At 41.4% G+C, this 18949-nt stretch overlaps 1 protein-coding gene across 1 annotated transcript; it reads right to left on the bottom strand.

Annotated features, from left to right (window-relative positions):
• Positions 1 to 964: 964 nt before the first annotated feature.
• Positions 965 to 12636, bottom strand: LOC147327206 (uncharacterized). The gene is made up of 2 exons (XM_086294855.1): positions 9302 to 12636; positions 965 to 9187 (listed from the first exon to the last, which is right to left on the bottom strand). Exons 1-2 carry the CDS (start codon positions 11081 to 11083, stop codon positions 5255 to 5257), a joined length of 5715 nt encoding a protein of 1904 aa, XP_086150981.1. The 5' UTR covers positions 11084 to 12636; the 3' UTR covers positions 965 to 5254.
• Positions 12637 to 18949: the final 6313 nt, after the last annotated feature.

Here is an 18949-nt window from a genome sequence, read left to right on the forward strand (position 1 = left end):
GTTTATATCTTTTATTAGATGTACATGCTGTTTGGTTATTCTCCTTTTGGTTGAAAGTACACTGAGAGAGGACTTTTTGTTAATGATCTTAATAGAATTTTTTTCACATTAATGTAATTTTTCATCTAATTGAATACAATCTATTTGTGTATGATTGTCAGTCCGAAGAGGGAGAAAGGAAAGACGGAACGTGAGGAGAAAGTACAAGGTCAGGAAGAACAGGTAAGAAAACAGACAGGGAGCAGTGACAGGCAAAACAGAAACTGTTAAACTGACAAAGAGAACAGAACAAATTTTACTCACACAATCTGGAAGTTGTGTCCTCCCTATATTAAAGCTGCTATACAGAATCTGCAAAACAAACTGGGTTGAAACATTTTTGACCCTCTGTAACAACATTCCAACATAACATTATAATGGATCGGGGAGATTAAAATTAATCATATATTTTTATGTGGTTCAGCCACAACTCTACTGAAACCTCAGCCAGTAATAGGTAGGCCAACTTTTGGACTGTCCAGTTGTCTGTATGACTGTCGCAGTACGTACATCACATTTGTGCACTATCAGAAAGTGCCAAACAGCCCTGGTGGAGTGAGGAGCTGTAGAGAGAAGCAGACGCTCTGTTTATATTCTAAAAATGTTTCAAGCTTGTTTCAAAGATTCTGTACAGCAGCTTTAAATGTTTTCCAAAAGCACAGATACGCTTATCAGTGTTTCTCAAACGTTTTACAGTGTGTACCACCTGATAAAAAATGTCAGGCTCTCCTAAGTACCACTATGAAAGCATGAAAGTCATAAATCTTACAACACAAAATTAGTATTATTAAATTAGTCAAATTAGTATCTGCAATAAAGATTTTTCATACATTCTACCACAGGCAAAGTTGCCTCCATTTTATAGTTTTTATTAATATTTTGTAATAATTTATTAGTAATTTTTTTCTGTTTTGGGAGTGTTTTTTATATATCTGTATTGTATTATACATACACATTAAAAGTGAATCTCTGTCCAAAAAATGCACTCAGTTTACTTTTTGCTCACTATGAGCATCATTCATTATTCTCCCCCAGTAATTAAAGTTAGGGAATGTATTTTTTTTTTCAATCCATTCTTCTTTTGCAGCATTTAAATAACCTTTATCAGATTTGATGGTTTTGTTACAGGCAAAAGTGTTTTGCTTTTCTTTCACAAATGTGGGGATTACATTGTGTTAAAATGTACAAAACAATGATGTCATGTTTTGTGACGAGGACCCAGGCACAGAGAGACTTGATGAATTTAAGAATCTTATGATTTAATAAAGAAATTTGCAGACTTACTCAGAGATGGTAAAATTATGATGACTGATAACAGAGATGAAGACAACAGACGATGAGAACAGGGAGGAACAGGGGTTTAAGTGCACCAAAGTGACAGTCAGAGAGAACTTGGGACAACATTTAAGGATGCAGGGACTGACAGAGACAGGTTTATCTTGCCTGGCTGGGCAGCTCTCTGGGTGCTCAGAACCCCCAAAGCTCTGATCCTAGAATTGCGCCTGCCATCAACTCACATTATGCTCTGAAACCTTAAATAGGGTCTTTAACATGATGGACCTCCTTATCCAAAATTTATTTCAACAGAGGATTTTCAGAGTTTTGAAAAGTAGAACGGGAGGTAAAGCCCTCATCAGGTGTCCATCCCCACTTTGAAACCAGTTCCCAATTTGGGTTTGGGAGATCCACCTTCTCTCCCTTAAAATATTCCTTTTGGATAAGGCTAATTCAAGCTTATTGCTTATAAGCTTGAATTAGTTGATTAGTTAGAGCTGGCACTATTGCGTGTAATTACAATCTCTTTTTTTTTTTGTATTCTTGGTTGTTTATTGTCTCTCTATGTTCTTATTTCCCATTTTCTTTTTCCTCTTTTATCACCACATCTGGTCACTGCAGCTGTGGTGGAAGGAGGCTGATGAGTTGAGGTTTGGGTTTTTTTTTTTGTTTTGTTTTTTACCTCACAGGTCATCATTAAATTGTTGGCTTTTCTATCTTTAATCTCATAGTTGCTTTATCCTACAATATCATGTGCCTTGAAATGACTGTGGTTGTTGTGTCTTTCTTTTGTTAGAAATGTGCAAAATAACAGTTAGCATCACAGTACACTGAATGTGTCAAAACTGTGTGTTGAGCAGGCAGGATTGGACCCAAAAGCATACTCACCAGGCAGGATTTAACACAAGAGTTCAGCTTTATTGCTGGACTGTCAAGGAAATGCAAAACTAACCTAAACGGAATCTTCAAACCTAAACAAACACACAGGAACACACAACAAAGAATGAGGGAGAATGCGACTCTGACCCTGACAGAACACCTATGTTAGAACCTTTTCTAATGTCAAATGCTATCAGGCTTAACCAAATTAATCCTGGTGGCACTCATGTCGCTGCTAATCTCTCTATCTGGTTTGTGCACAGATATGAGACTTGTGTCATTAGTGAACCCTTGAGTAAAAAATTCCTATCATGCCAATTTCCTGTTGGCCTCTCAATTGTTGATTATCATTTCTTCTTGAATCAGAGTTAAGCTTATGGCATGTCGTTGGGCTTAGTGCACAGGGACAGAGAGACACACACTTGAATCTCAGCAGAGAAAAGCAGGATTTTTACAAGCCATTGTCATTCACCATCTCACTGCTTTAACACGTCCTTATAATCCTGTGGTATAACAGGGATTTATGAAGGCTGCAATACACTGAAGCATTGGATTCCAAGCACTGGTCATATTGACATGCATGCACAGGCAATATGCATCCCCCCTCGACAGCAAGAAACAGAAGATCTGAGATTTGATAATACAAATTTTAGACATAATTATGTGGCTAAAAATGAAAATGTTCCTTGTTTTGCTGTTTTAATTGCGACACTATGGAATAAATAATATCCTCTAGAAATACTGACTTCTATGACTAGTGTATATGGACTTTTTAAATGTTTTTAAATATCTCTTGTTTCAATAAAAGGATTCCAAAGCCAACTAACACAGTTTTTAAAAGCATGTATATGCTTTATGTTTTAAAATTCTTACGAGTAAAGTTAAACAGAGCCAAGCAGTTGAGGTAAAGAAACTTTATTCCTGATTCTTGTCTGTGGAAAGATTTTGCTTAAAAATGCTCTTTGGTTGTGGTTAAAGAACTGCTGGTTCTGATTAAATTTAATTAATGAGGGTGATGAATTACTGTGGAATTGCTGAGCAGGTCCAGTTGATTCTGATTTAATACCATGTTGACAGCAAGGGGAGAAATGATGAAGGGTTTATTGTTGGGGCACAGATATGAGGAGCTTCAGTCACAGAAAATGGCTTACTTGGTGCATTTCCTTTCCTATGGGAATCGTTTTGCTGGCATAATTTCCTCTTTAGATGAAGCTAAAAGTTCTGAGCTCCTTAAAAAAGTGGCATTTATATTTGGAATTGTGACCAAAGATTTTGGTGAAACAGGCCAGTGATGTAGGAAATTGCCATAATAACATGGATGATTGTGCATCAGGCAGCACGGTGGCACAATGGTTAGCACTGTTGCCGCACAGCAAGAAGGTCCTGAGTTCAATTCCACCATCAGGCCGGGGTCTTTCTGTGTGGAGTTTGCATGTTCTCCCCGTGTTTGCGTGGGTACTCCGGAGACATGCAGCTTGTGGGGATAGGTTAATTGGATAATCAAAATTGCTACTAGGTGTGAATGGTTGTCTGTCCCTATGTGTTAGCCCTGCAACAGACTGGCGACCTGTCCAGGGTGTACCCCGCCTCTCGCCCTATGACAGCTGGGATAGGCTCCAGCGCCCCCCGCAACCCTGAAAAGGATAAGCGGAAGCGAATGGATGGATGGATGGATGGATTGTGCATGCATCATGACATGCCATAATAACAGTTGGTATATTCTGAGGAAAAATACATAGGCATGAACATAGCTGAAGGACAGCAGTGATGAAGAAAACACTGCACATAAGAAAAACCCTTGTAGTATACCTAATCATTGACCACTTAGCCAAATGCAAATGTGCACAATAGTGCTGAAACTTCACCTACAAGAGGTGTTCAGCCATGCAAGGTCACTCCAGGAACCTCCCATCCCACAGATTTTGTGCTGATGTTAATACCAGAGGAGGTCTGGAACTGTGCAGTCACTGAGTCAGCAGAACATCTGAGACTTTTGTATCTCAACACATGTGCTTTACTTGGGCTGTTGCCACTTTGTTTCCACTTATACACAATAATACTACTTTCAGTTGATTGCGGGATATCTAAGAGGGGAGAAATTTCACAAACTGACTGCAGCAGTTCTTTAAAATGGCCCATTCTCTCACAGCGTAAAGGCAGAAGGCAAGGCTAGGGGCTGGAGTTTATGCGTGTCACAATGGGACTAAATTCAAAGGTATGGCCAACTACATGGCCTGTGTAAATGTGTGTGTGTGTGTGTGTGTGTGTGTGTGTGTGTGTGTGTGTGTGTGAGAGAGAGAGAGAGAGAGAAGTGGCCTAAAAATTTATTGTGTAATGACAAAAGTGTGTAAAACGTTAAACTACTATCTTCTTATAAAAGACTCACAGTGTGAGGATGATGTGAGCATTTCTTCCTTCAGCAGAGTGAGGTGCTGTCATTATGCTGCCCTCACGACACGTGACCCTGTGAGGTTAGACAGCTAGCGAACAAATAGAAGAGGTCTTCCACACAAGGCTTGACTGTCTTGTTTTTATGTAACTAGAACATGAGAAAAAATGAAAATGAATCGCTGGTTAACACACATCTTAATAACAACTTGCCGATTAGCCTAGCTTAACATGTACATTACATCAGCATACAGTTCGCTCCATGTAAACACACATAACGACTGTCTCTACACATGTCAATACTCACAAAGACGAACGTTTTCCGAGGTGCGAACGTGTAGAGCACTCTTAGCGTGAACATGAACTAGTCCCTATTTAATAACTGCCGGAGCACTTTTTCACGACATCATAAGGGAAAGGGTACATCAAAGATAGGTTAGTGAACAGGACGCTCCCTCGCTCCATTTCCGCACATAGGATACAAAGATCTCTTGTGGAAATGATGTCTCACTCTGAGCTTATTTATCACTCTGCTTATGTGGCTCAATCAGCACACACACCAACCGCTGACTTTTGACTCAAGGGCATAACACTCCCCGCTTGATATACACACATTATATCACAATAAACATCAATACAACATATTCAAACATCATCTAGCATTGAAGAATATTCATTCAGTCTCTGCAAGCAAAACAACAATCTCTGAAACTGGTCTGAGAAACATTTTAACAGTCCCATCTTTTACAGTCCGCACTTCCACTTTTCGGACCTTCTTGTCGCTGCTGGGGAATGTTTTTACTATTAGTCCCATGGGCCATTCGTTCCTGCTGGCTTGGGGGTCCTTTAGCAGGACCACATCTCCTTGTTTGACATTAGGTCTAGTCTCTGTCCATTTTGCACGACTTTGTAAGGTGGACAAATATTCTCCTTTCCACCTTTTCCAAAAAGTGTCAGCGAGGAGTTGAACATGTTTCCATTGTTTCCCAAACAGCTGCCCTGATGAGAAGTTCCCAAGTGGGGCGGACACAGCACTCATCTTCTGCGTTAGTAGCACTGCTGGAGTGAGTACTGCAGGACTGTCAGGGTCGGTGGATATGGGAACAAGAGGCCTTGCATTAATAATTGCCATCACCTCGGCCATGAAGGTGCACAACACTTCATGAGTAAGACGTGTTTGTTCAGTTCGTAACAACATTGCATCCAGAATGCGCCTGGCAACGCCTATAAGGCGCTCCCACGAGCCTCCCATATGAGACGCATGAGGGGGATTGAAAGTCCAAACACACCCTCTCTCTTGCAGGTACTTTCCTACTGCTTTGTTTCCTGAGTTTAGGTCTAATTCCTTACAAGCGCCCACAAAATTCGTGCCTCTGTCCGAGCGCAGAAACTTGGCCGGGCCCCGAATAGAGAAGAGCCTTCTTAATGCATTGATAAAACTATCAGCAGACATAGTCTCTATCAGTTCGATATGCACAGCCCTAGTTGACATGCATGTGAATAACACAGCCCAACGTTTGTTCTGGGAACAACCACCTCTTGTACGACGCGTCACAATAGTCCATGGCCCAAATACATCTAGGCCTACAGTGGTAAAGGGTGGTTCAGGGGTGACTCGGTCTGCAGGCAAGTCTGCCATTTTCTGGATCTGCATTTTGCCTCGCAACTTGCGACATGTGACACACCGATGAATGACAGATGACACAAGCCGCTTCCCTCCAATTATCCAGTACCCAGCACCACGGATAGCTCCTTCAGTTATGTGTCTTCCTTGATGAGCCACTCGTTCATGATAGTGAGTTACAATTAGCATGGCGATGTGGCTGGTAGATGGGATAATCAGAGGGTGCTTTTCATTCTCTGTGAGATCGGCAGCGGAAAGACGTCCACCGACTCGTAAGAGACTGTCTTTGTCCACTACAGGATTGAGCTTTTTGAGTGCATCAAATATGCCACTGACCTTCCTTCCTTCTTTAATGTTTTCAAGCGTCCCTTTGTAAGTTTCTTGTTGGACGGCTCGAATAATGACTGCTTGGGCTCGGGTGAGTTCTTGGACGCTCGGTGTCTCACTGAAACCTTTCCATCCCCTTTGTCCACTTGTCTTTTGTGCAAAGGATGTAACTACATGAATGAGTCTGGCTATGACTCTGCAAAGAGTGATCCAGTTTGAGTACTTTTTGAAACGGCCAGAACCTAACTGTGGCTCTGCTACAGTAGTTTTCATTACTTTTATTTCCGGATGTATCTCTCTGTCTTTTTCAGGTTCGATGAGCGTGAAAGGACCAGTGTGTGGTTCTGTGTGTGGGTCAGAGTACAGAAAGGGTGGACCTGAGAACCAGGTAGTGTTCTGCAGGTCTGCTGCTGGAATGAACCGAGTGGCCTGGTCAGCTGGATTTAACTCACTTGGTACATAATGCCATTGACTCGGATGGGTGGATGCTCTAATGCGCGTAACCCTGTTGGCAACATACATGTAGAATCGTCTGGAGGTGTTGTGTATGTACCCCAACACAATCCTACTGTCTGTGTAAAAAGTCACATTGTCTACTTTAATGTCTAACTCGTCTCTGATGAGCTCAAACATTTCCACCGCGAGCACAGCAGCACATAGTTCCAGGCGTGGTACAGTGTGTGCGGGGCGGGGTGCGAGTTTAGACTTCCCCATCACAAACCCAGTATGACACTGTCCTTCACTGTCAACTGTACGCAGATAGACTACTGCACCTATAGCGACAGTGGAGGCATCACAGAAAATGCAAAGTTCTTTCACTTTCGTTGTGCTTAACGTACCTGGGCTGTAGCACCTTGGTATTTGGAGGTTCTCAAGGGCTTGCAAAGAGTCTTTCCGTAAGTCCCACCTCTCCTGTTTCTCAGGGGGTAAGAGTGTGTCCCAGTCTTTTCCATCAGATGACAGTTCCCTGAGTAATGCTTTGCCCTGCATTATTATGGGAGCAGCAAATCCCAAAGGGTCATAGAGGCTATTAACTGTCGACAATACTCCCCTCCGTTTGAATGGTTTGCTCTCATTTGACACCTGGTAAGTGAAGCTGACAGATTGTAGGTTCCAACAGAGTCCCAAGCTTCTCTGAACTGGAAGAGGGTCTACTCCTAGGTCTAAATCTTTCAGGTCCTTTGCATGATCCTCAACAGGGAAAGCTTCCATGACTTGACTGCAGTTTGATGCCACCTTGTGGAGGCGCAAGTTAGACTCTGCCAACATGTTTTGCGTTCTTGTGAGCAGGTTGATTGCTTCCTCTGGCGTGGCGACTGATGTGAGACCATCGTCAACATAAAACTGACGCTCAACAAACTGTCTTGCATCAGATCCGTGTTCTCGTTCTCCCTGCTGTGCTGCCTGTCTCATGCAGTAGATGGCAACAGCGGGTGACGGGCTGTTTCCAAGCACGTGGACCTTCATTCTAAACTCAACTATGCTCTTTGTAATGTCATTGTCCTCATACCACAGATAACGCAGATAATCTCTGTGGTCTTCGCGCACAACGAAGCAGTAAAACATTTGCTGCACATCGGCTGTCAGGGCTATGGGCTCTTTGCGGAAGCGCAACAGCACTCCCAATAGGGAGTTGTTCAAATCAGGTCCGCCAAGAAGCACTTGATTGAGCGAAATTCCGTCACATTCTGCACTTGAATCAAACACGACTCGTATTTGTTGTGGCTTCTGTGGGTGGTATACCCCAAACGTGGGCAGATACCAATGTTCTTTACTTAGTGGCAGAGGAGGGGCAGGCTCGGCTTGGTCGTTATCCAACATTTTCTGCATGAATTGGATGTAGTGATCTTTCATTTCTGGTCTCTTTTCCAAAGTCTTTCGGAGAGAGCAGAGGCGTTTTAGGGCTTGTTCTCGGTTGTCAGGGAGCCTCCTTCTCTGTGAGCGAAAGGGTAAAGGTGCAACCCAGCTGTTCTCTTGGTTTTGATAAACTTCACTGTCCATTATTGTCAGGAATGCTCTGTCGTCGATAGACATGGCTTGTTTGTTATCACCCTCAGATCTAACAAACACAGAGTGTCCCAAATCGTCTGTGATGCAGGTTGCATTCATAGTGACCCCATAATTCTCTTTAACGTGAATTGTGTTTGGGCAAGGCTCAAAATAGGATGCACGTCCATTATCTAAGGTGTGTGTTTTATAGACATTGACCTCTGACTGACTGTGCACTTTTCCTAGACACACCTCCCCCACAATAACCCAACCCAGGTCTAGCCTTTGGGCGTATGGTGCATCATTGGGTCCGTTGATTTGCTCACGTACCTTATGGACCCTGATGACGTCCCTTCCAAGGAGTAAAAGGATTGGGGCGTGGTGGTCGACAGGTGGGATGTTATCTGTCACTGGAAGAAGATGTGGGTGATGCTGGGCAATCTCTGGAGAGGGTATTTCAGATCTATTGTCCGGCACAGAGTCACATTCAATTAAAGGGGGTAGCTGGATGTTGACTTCTCCATCCAAAGACTCGAGGAAGAAGTTTACAGCTCTCCTACCTGAGGTTTGTTCTCTGCCAGAGCAAGTCTTTAAGGTGTATGGAGTGGGTTTGGCATTGATTTTGAAAAGGCTGAAAAACTCTGACTTAACCAGTGACCTGTTGGACTGATCATCTATTACTGCATACATTTTTATAGCTCTCTCTTTTTGGCCTGCGGGATACACTTTGACCAAACTGATCTTAGAACATGAACGTGGGCTATCACCTTGGCCACATACCTCTGTGCACTTCGACTCGACTGAAGGTGAGCTCTCGATTTGCTCTTCATTGTCGTTGTTTCCTGGTGTAGTACTCTTAGGGGCAAGAGTAGGACCAGGATGCATTGCAGATAAGTGTTTGAGGCTGTCACATTCAATACACTTAACCACTGCTTTACAGTTTTTTGCAATGTGTTGGACAGACCCACAGCATCTGTAGCATATGTGGTGCTCTTTGAGATAGGCTTGTCTTTCTTCAATAGTTTTGTCTCTAAAGAGCTTACACTTTTTGAGTGGATGTGGTTTTTTGTGGATTGGGCACTGGCGATCCGGTTCCTCCATTTTCTTTGGACTGAGATTATTCTGGTCCGGCTCTGCCGTAATGTCCATTTTGTGTGCTGACACAGTAGGTTTGCGACTATATGACCTCAGTTTTTCTGTGGGAGAAGGGACATGGGTGTTGGCCTTGGACATAGCAAAGCTTGGGTCATTCCTCATTTTCGCTTGCCGCTGGACAAATTGTGTGAAAACTGAGAAAGGAGGAAATGACACACTATGAGTCTCCTTGTACTGTGTTCCTACAGTTGTCCACTTTTCCTGTAGGTTGAAGGGAAGTTTTTCCACTATTTGCCTGACTCCTCTAGCTGTGTCCAGGTAAGCAAGTCCTGGGAGCGCGCCATCTTGTTTAGCACACTGAAGCTCCAATAAGATGTCACTAAGTTCCTGCAGCTTAACATTGTCTTTGTTTGTGAGTTTGGGAAAGTCCTCTACCTTTTTTAAGAGTGCGTCCTCAATAGCCTCAGGTGAGCCGTAGCACTCTTCAAGGCGTTGCCAGACCATCTTCGCACCTGCAGCAGGATTGAGGGTGTGTACAGCACGAATGCGCTTAGCCTGTTCGGATGATGTTGGACCCAACCATTTTGTTAGCAAGTCTAATTCCTCTCTTGGAGACAAATTTAGGTCTTTGGTTGCGCTGATGAATGAGGTTTTCCATGCCCAATAGTTTTCAGGTTTGTCATCAAATTGCAAAAGACCTGTGCTGACTAGTTCTTTGCGAATTAGGTATTTTGCAAACTGTTGCATTTCACTTGATTCAGGTACACAGTTGTTAAGGTTGGGGGTGTGCTTTGTGGAGTTGGACCAGTACGTGTCGACTACACCAGTGTTCACTGTTTGCTCCTGTTTCCTTTCTCTATTTACAGGTGGTGTTTTCGTCTGAGTGTTGGTTATAAAAGGATTAGTTATTTGTGTACTGTCTTGTGCATCTACTTCATTGCAATTTCCTTTAGGAGGCTGTGCTGAGTCGTGCTGAGTGTCTGGGTAGAGTAACTCACATTGTTGTTGAACATATTCGTTAGTGCGGTGCACTGTACTGATGGGCTCAGCTTCCTCACAAAGTTCTCCGTAGAGCTCCCCGCTCTGAATCTCTGCTTCTTCATAGGCTGAGGCCTCTGCTTCAGCTGCGGCTATTGCTTTTTGGCACTGGAGGACATGTAGATGAGCATCCAGTTCAGCTCTCTGTTTCATTGCATTAGCTTCCTTTTCAGCGAAGGCCAGTTGAGCTCGTGCTGCTTGAGCTTTGGCGTAGGCCCTTGCAGCTGCAGAAGCTGTTGATGAGGATGTCCGTTGAGAACGCCTTGTCGAGGTTCTGGATTGCTGCGACTTGGTGTCGAATGGTTGAGACCGTTGCTGCGTTGTAGCTGGTTGAGTGGCAACGTCTGGTTGCTGTTCACCACCGGCTGCTTCGTCTAGCTCTTCAGCAGCGTAGTCTTTTAGGTAATTTCTTCCTGAGCGTAGACTCATGTTGCTTAAAGTAGCTCTGTATGTTTGAACCCGCTGAGTAGGCGTCTTTTCCTTCGTCTTTTTACTATGCTGCCCTCACGACACGTGACCCTGTGAGGTTAGACAGCTAGCGAACAAATAGAAGAGGTCTTCCACACAAGGCTTGACTGTCTTGTTTTTATGTAACTAGAACATGAGAAAAAATGAAAATGAATCGCTGGTTAACACACATCTTAATAACAACTTGCCGATTAGCCTAGCTTAACATGTACATTACATCAGCATACAGTTCGCTCCATGTAAACACACATAACGACTGTCTCTACACATGTCAATACTCACAAAGACGAACGTTTTCCGAGGTGCGAACGTGTAGAGCACTCTTAGCGTGAACATGAACTAGTCCCTATTTAATAACTGCCGGAGCACTTTTTCACGACATCATAAGGGAAAGGGTACATCAAAGATAGGTTAGTGAACAGGACGCTCCCTCGCTCCATTTCCGCACATAGGATACAAAGATCTCTTGTGGAAATGATGTCTCACTCTGAGCTTATTTATCACTCTGCTTATGTGGCTCAATCAGCACACACACCAACCGCTGACTTTTGACTCAAGGGCATAACAGTCATGCTTTAATGATTCCTGGTGGTGAAAGATGACCTTCACTGAGGTTGTGGATTAGCTACAAAGCTACAAAACATGAATATATCACAGCATTTTGACAAGAGCCTTAGAAAGCATGGTAGGAAGAGGAGAGGGAGGAGAAAAAGGCAATGAGGGGAAGAAGGAGGTTAGGAAATGGAGGTAGACAACAAAGACCATTTGTATTCTTCTGCAAGTGCATCCACAGCGCTGTGTGTCTTTTACAGATGAGCATTCTCAGAAGAAAGCAGAACTCTGGGGGATGAATGTGGTAGGATGAGAGAGAAGGAGAGAGAGTATGCAAGGGAAAGACAGCTGGTAAAAGCTGACAACAAGTGAATGCATCTATTCAAGAGTGTGTGTCAAGACTGTGTGTCATGCATGCTAGGGAAGTAGTTTATTCTCAGTGGAGATGAAAACAAGTGAAGAAAGACTGAGAATTAGAGGTGAGAAAGAAATGCAAGTGATTTAAAAATGATAGCATGGGAGACATATAGGAGAAAGAATAGCCTTCAATGAAAAAAAATGACAAGAAAGATTTTTTTAAAAAGCCAAACAGGCAAGAGGTAGACAGAAACAAATTCAATAAATTCAATACTTTGTGAATATTTTCATGGATGCTACAGAAGCAGCTTGGCAGTAGATTAATCATATATGAAACACTTCCACAATTATACAGTGCCTCGGTGTAATTCTAATTATTCATTTGAGGACAGCGACGACTCACCAGTTCGCCGCAGGGCTGAAATCAAAGACGACACCGCAAGAGAGACGAGAGAAAGTAATGAGGGAGCGAAGGGAGAGGAAAAAAGAAGGCGAAGGAGAAATCTCACTAAGAAAACAATGTGTTAGTTAAATGTTAATTAACCGGAGACAAAAAAAAAGCAGCACACAGGGCAGTGTATTATGAAAGCGAGGATGAAACAATGTGGACATATTCAGAAACGGGAGGAAAATGACTGAGTGCGTTCACAGCAAATGCATGAAGGTGTAGAGGATGTGATGGCACTGGGGAGGCTTAAGGATTAACCTATTAACGAAGCAGGTTTGTCATGCTGTAAGCCTCTTAGGAGGACCTTTCCAAGCCGAGAGGCGGTGAGAATGTCAATTTAGGCCCTTTCTCTGCTAGTAATTATGCTCTATCTCTCAGCTAACGATTTATTTTGCATGTGGACAGACAGGGAAAAGATATTAAAAAGAAGAGATATATTCGGAGCGAGGACACAGTAGAGAAAAAGGATTCTTGCAGGCAGCCACTGTCTAATTAATTGACATTGTTGTAAATGGGTAGAAAATTACTGGATAAATTACTGTCAGTTTTTCTGTATTATTCACCAGAACTAGTAGTACTAGTTCTTTTGGCAGCCCTTGAACTGTTTTTTTCTTTACTTTTTTTAAACAATATCTCATCTTGAAAACGTTTGAAGCACAAAATCTGCTGTATTGCATTAAATCAAAGCAAAGGCAAATCATCAAGGATTTCTTTATATTATGTTTTTGCTAACGCTGGTGTGCCGTGTACACAGATGTAAACGCTGTGATATTTTTAGATTTTTGCACATTCTCTGAAGCCTTGGTTCAAAACCGTATGAATGTCTGCTGTAAATGTTTCTGAATGTGGGAAATACAGAAAGACCCACATCCTGGTGTCAAGTACCTTGAAAGAGCCTGATGACAATATTTTATTGGCTTGAGGTCAGAATGAGTCAACATAAATTACACGCCTACATCAAAGAGAATTTCATGCGAGACGCTCTTTAAAATTCACTGGTTTGGTGACGCAAAAGTAAAGTACTGCCAGACCAATTTTCTGTTTCACAAATTCATATATTTCAATATTATTATGCCAGAAAACGTTATTATACAAATTCTGAGGCTTTAGGTTAGAGACTTCCGATGTCCATGTTTGGCATTCATCTGTATTCGACATGGAATATTGACTAAACGAATACTATATGACAATTTATGCTTTTATTTTTCCTTGCCATAAAGATTTGAGTTTTACATTTACAATAATGCAGTTCAATAGCATCAGCATGGTAAATGTATTCTCCTCAGCCCAGATTTTAATGGATGCTTTCTGTTCATTTTTTTAATCTTTCTGTCACATTCACTGAGTCACTGTTATATTTCTAACCCACCTACACTGCAGTAACCCCAATGTTCCACATATACATATATTATAGGGCACATATATCTGTGACTTTTATGTCTTTTTTGGGCATTTTTCATCTACACATCTCTGTTTGATCACTTGGGTAATATCACAACAGAAATCAAATTGGGAAGACAGTTAATCAGAGTGTTTGAAGTAGAAGCTGATAGTTGGACCCAGTTACATCCTACACTTGTAATCACTGCAAAGACCAATCACAAGCATAAGGATACATCTGATTTCACAGACAAAATGAAGGTGTTTCTGGCTATCTTTGGTTTACAATAAAACTGTAAAACAAAGTATAATTTCATCATTCTCACAACAAAAGTGGAATGTTTAAAGCAAACTCTTTAGAAATCGGTTGGGAAAAAAAATTTAAGTCCTGATGATGCATGGTATCATGCTTTTCTCCATGTACATGTCCATTTGTACATGATGACAATTAATTTCTATCGAAAAAGAAAAGGAAATGATCATTTATGCTTTGTTATTTTGATCACAAAATTTTGAATTAAAAATTACACATTCATTACCTTATATTATTTTCAACTGCCCAAAGAGTCAAATATCTTAATACCTTAAATACTTTAATACTTTAAATAATGCAAAAACTGTTACTGCATTACATATGTCCATTCCTGTTTTTAACCTTTTTAGAAGACAAACATTCTTGTGGCACGCTTCAACCCTGGCAGCAGTGCATTCCCAAAGGCCCATGGCAAACCTCCAGCTTTTGGCAATGACATGTCATAAACAGACATGGGCAGTAATCCAATTACTTTTTTCAGGTAACGAGTAAAGTAAAGGATTACTATTGCAAAAACAATGATTAGATCACCGTTACTTTCCCGTAGGAACGCTGCGTTACTGCGAGAATGTCTCATGACAGTGACGTAAGTGAGTGCGACGTTCGTGACAACAGCTGTGTGCAGATCAACAATGGATAATATACTGAGTGCGGGAGAGAGTATGAGCGTGCAGCGTTTAAAGTGTGGAAGTACTGACCTTACTTTGAGTTTGATTCCATAAAAAGTGACAAAAACATTAGCGTCCATTGTGCGTGGGAAGAAAACTTCTTTTTACAGCGAAAAAAACCCCTAAACTTCCGAGCAAGCACCGAGTGCGCAACGACGTAATGGGAAACTCACAGAGAAACTCGCGGATTCTTCCACTGACCGCTGCGGCTCACCTTCACCAGGGTAAACCTCCGCCTACCCCACTCCTGCTTTACAGGTGAAAATAGAGCAACAGGACCGCTAGTCTTTGATTTTATTTATTTTCTGCTGTGTTTTACTTGCATCTATTTGAAAGAGTGAGTGTAAACTCAAAGAAATATTTTATTTTATGTGCTGGAATGTGCAGAAAATAAGTTTAAATGTTAAACAAATTTCTTCCAGTCAGAGAATGTTGCATATAATTAAATTTTTGCTTGATGCATAAAGTTAAAAGATTAAAACTAATAAAACAAGTTTTAAAAAGGGACCTTTCCATTTGATTACATTTTGTATGATGGATTATGCAGAAAAAGTAGAATTGGGCTGAAAGATCTATCACTTTATTACCTACTCAGGTTGTAAATCGTGTTTTTAAAGTAACTAAGTAATTAATAACTTTTGAAAATAAGTAATCAGTAAAGTAACAGGATTACTTTTTTGGGGAAGTAATCAGTAATTAGTTACTGATTACTTTTTTCAAGTAACTTGACCAACACTGGTCATAAATATGCAAGATATTGTGAACAAACGTTTCCTGGTTTATTTGGGGCAATATTGTCCTAAGAGATGTCCCAAAGGATTAGCAGTGCATTTAAAGGTAAAATTACAGTCACAATGACTGTCCGGTTTTGATTTGTTTAGGATCTTAATGATCTTTAAAACCTTAGTCAGAAAGATTGTGTACAGATTGGAGGAATTCTATACCGCTGCCTTCCCAGGAGCATCCATCAGGTATCATCCCAAAAGCAAAGCTTGTAATAGTATGGGAAGTCGAGGAAAGTTAGGATTACTTCTAATGAAGACACAATATGTTGCCACAAAGCTTATCAGCATGACAAACAGCCATTCACAAAGAGGTTTTCTGCTTTTGTTTCTGAGTGAACATGAAACACTGAGAGAGCAAAAGAAAATAATTTGGCTATACTAGAGGTCACCATTAAACAGAGCGCAGTGAGAGGAAGTTCACCCAAATAAAGCTTGTAATATCAAGAGGTGGCTCATTAACCACCTGATGCACCTTTGCTCATTTTAAGCCGCACACCACAAAGAACACTAACTATATTGTGGTGCTAAATCTACACACATATTATTTTGTAAAACATACTGTTTTTTATCAATAATTTAATATTCGCATAACTTATCATCTATAATACAGCATTTGCATTCTTCATTAGTTGATTCTATTTTGTGCTTATGTTTGCACTATTATGCAGCTTGCACGAGTTTACACTCCTCAGTGAGGAGTCATGTAAGACAGAATCTCATTCTTCTTGTGCTCCATAAATGCAACATTTACTGATTATTTTCTTTCATTATCAGACAGTCCAAAGCATGCTGATGTTAGTTTCAGTACTTTGCTATGTCCTCTAAGGAAAGACAGATGCAGAAGTACAGTAGTTTGTGATCAGTACCTTGGACAATAAGAAAAACCCAGGATATAACCAAAAATTGCCTTAGATTAGGGCAGATAGCCATGCATGCCAAATATCCTTGGGCAAGATACTAACCCCATGTTTGCCTACTGGTGGTGGTCAGAGGGCCCGGTGGCGCCAGTGTCCGGCAGCCTCGCCTCTGTCAGTGCGCCCCAGGGCAGCTGTGGCTACAATGTAGCTTGGCATCGCCAGTGTGTGAATGTGTGTGTGAATGGGTGAATGACTGAATGTAGTGTAAAGCGCTTTGGGGTCCTTAGGGACTAGAAAAGCGCTATACAAATGCAGGCCATTTACCATTTACCATTTTTTTTTTAAAATAAACAAAATTTACTACCCCAATTTGAAAAAAAACTTGGACACTGCGTAAAACATACAAAACTGAATGCAATGGTTTGCTTATCTCTTAGCTCATTTGTTGTTGACAATAGAAAATGGAAAAAATATCAGTCATTTGAATTGCACCAAAAAATTTGATTATTTTGAATTTAATGGCAACAACACATCTGGAAAGGTTGGGACGTGCTCCGCAAAAGAAAAAGTAAGTGTTACTAAAATTAATTAGATAAAGTATCATTAGTAACTCAAAAGGGTTAATTGGTCAGAAACATTATTGGGTATAAAAAGAACATCTTACAGAGGCAGAGTTATTCAGAGGTAAAGAAGTCAGAGTTTCAGTCCACAAAAAAGTGCATCTGCAAGTTAGGGAACAAAGTTGGAATAATATTTTGTTCTCCAGGTCCAGGATGGCTGAGCAGGCATTCCACAGTTTCCAGGTCTTCAGCCAGACCACCTGCATATCAACTTCATCAGCCACAGTACAAAAAGGACTAGCTTCTGCAGTAAAGCTCTTTGTGTCAAGGGTGGTGCAGACCCAAAAGGGTTTAACAAAGAAACGGTCCCATTTATTGAGGATGAAAACAAATAATAATCAAGACTGGTAAAAAAAAAACGAAACGAAACGAAACACAACTTGGAGGTGGAAAACTTGACACATGACAAACAAATGGCCTGACGATGAACAAAGGGAAACTTTTACAATATACAAGACACAGGACAAGAGACTGTCAAAATAAAACAGGAAACACACTGGTAGGCAGACTAAAACACACAGGCTTGACCGGGTAGAGAACAGACATGGGAACAAACAGACTGAGGAGATGGAGAGGACGAGAGACCAAGGGATGAGCGAGACAAGAGACATGGAGGGAGAGAGAGACAAGGGGAGACAAGGAATGAAACAAAAGGTGAGAGACGAAACACAGAGATCTGACTTAAGACACACAGAGGGCGAGGAAGCAACAAGCACAGATACGTAAACACAGATGACAAGACAGATTCTCACAGGGGACACGAAGACAAAGGCACAAAAGCGACCTAGCCGACAGACTAAACTGGGAACACAAGAAAACTCAGAAGCATAGAAAGAATAAACTCAAGACTAACTAGTGAAACTTAAATCATCATGATAATACAAAAACACAATAAACACAAAAGGTTGGGTCCAAGACAGAACCACGACACTTTGTTATTGTGCTAATTTCCTTTCTTGACCTTAGTGCTTCCCTGCTGGCTGAAGAGCGATCCTTTCTCTCAATATCCAACGTGTATCTGTGAGCTGGTCCACCCCCCTGGAACCTTCCCTGGATCCTCACCTGCCTACTCTCTCTGATGGTCATCATTCCCCAGGAAATAAACGAGCGTACGTTTTCCTGTACTGCAAGTATCAGCTTTCATTTCTGTGGAATTCCTGGAATTTGTATCGTCCGGATTAACTCTGTCTCCTCCTCATCAAATTCCCCCCAGGCCTAGGAAGAGATCCTACATCGTCCTTGTGTAAAATAAAGACTGTTAAAACTTTTATTAGTTTTCCATATTGGTTCTGGATTTGTTTCAAGCAATAACTATTGTCTGAGTCAACTCTGATAGCATCTACCAGTTTATGGAACAATTTTGCAATACTGTTCCTCAAATTAAAATTGTGAAGACATTGAATTACAGTGGTCCCTTGCTATAACGCGGTTCACCTTTAGCAGCCACACTGTTTCCACACTGCAGATTTTTTTTGTGCAATGTTTTTTTTTCACAGCGCATGTTCTGTGACGTGTTCATGACGTGTTCTGAGTCCTGATTGGCTGTAAACCATTGTCAATTAATCTCCTCCGTGCCGTGTCTCCTGTACAGTACAGAATGCGTTCAGCTTGTCAAATTTACATAAATCTTTGATCGCTAGCAGCGTGACTCTGAAGTGCTGTACTGTATGTTTGTAAGTTTTCTCCCCAACAAACACAACGGTGTCGATGAAACGTTTTGCACTTTAAGCGAAACAAAACATTCAGATAAGTCAAACTTAACTCAACTCATTCTTCTTGCTTCCTCCACTTCCCTACCATTGATTCATTAATGTTGAATTCTGTCGCAGCTGCTCTATTCCCACGTT

The sequence above is a fragment of the Aulonocara sp. 'chitande type north' Nkhata Bay genome, linkage group LG6 (genome assembly GCF_057382095.1).
Source record: "Aulonocara sp. 'chitande type north' Nkhata Bay isolate Kocher_YH1m ecotype deep benthic linkage group LG6, A_spYH_male_GT1.1, whole genome shotgun sequence".
Taxonomy (NCBI): domain Eukaryota; kingdom Metazoa; phylum Chordata; class Actinopteri; order Cichliformes; family Cichlidae; genus Aulonocara; species Aulonocara sp. 'chitande type north' Nkhata Bay.

Excerpts from the sequence above, each read along its gene's own strand:
- LOC147327206 (XM_086294855.1), bottom strand. The coding sequence starts at position 11,083 with ATGAGTCTACGCTCAGGAAGAAATTACCTAAAAGACTACGCTGCTGAA. Across the intron at positions 9,188-9,301 it reads TCGAGTCGAAGTGCACAGAG|TCCAACAGGTCACTGGTTAA; the intron begins GTATGTGGCCAA and ends ATAGATGATCAG.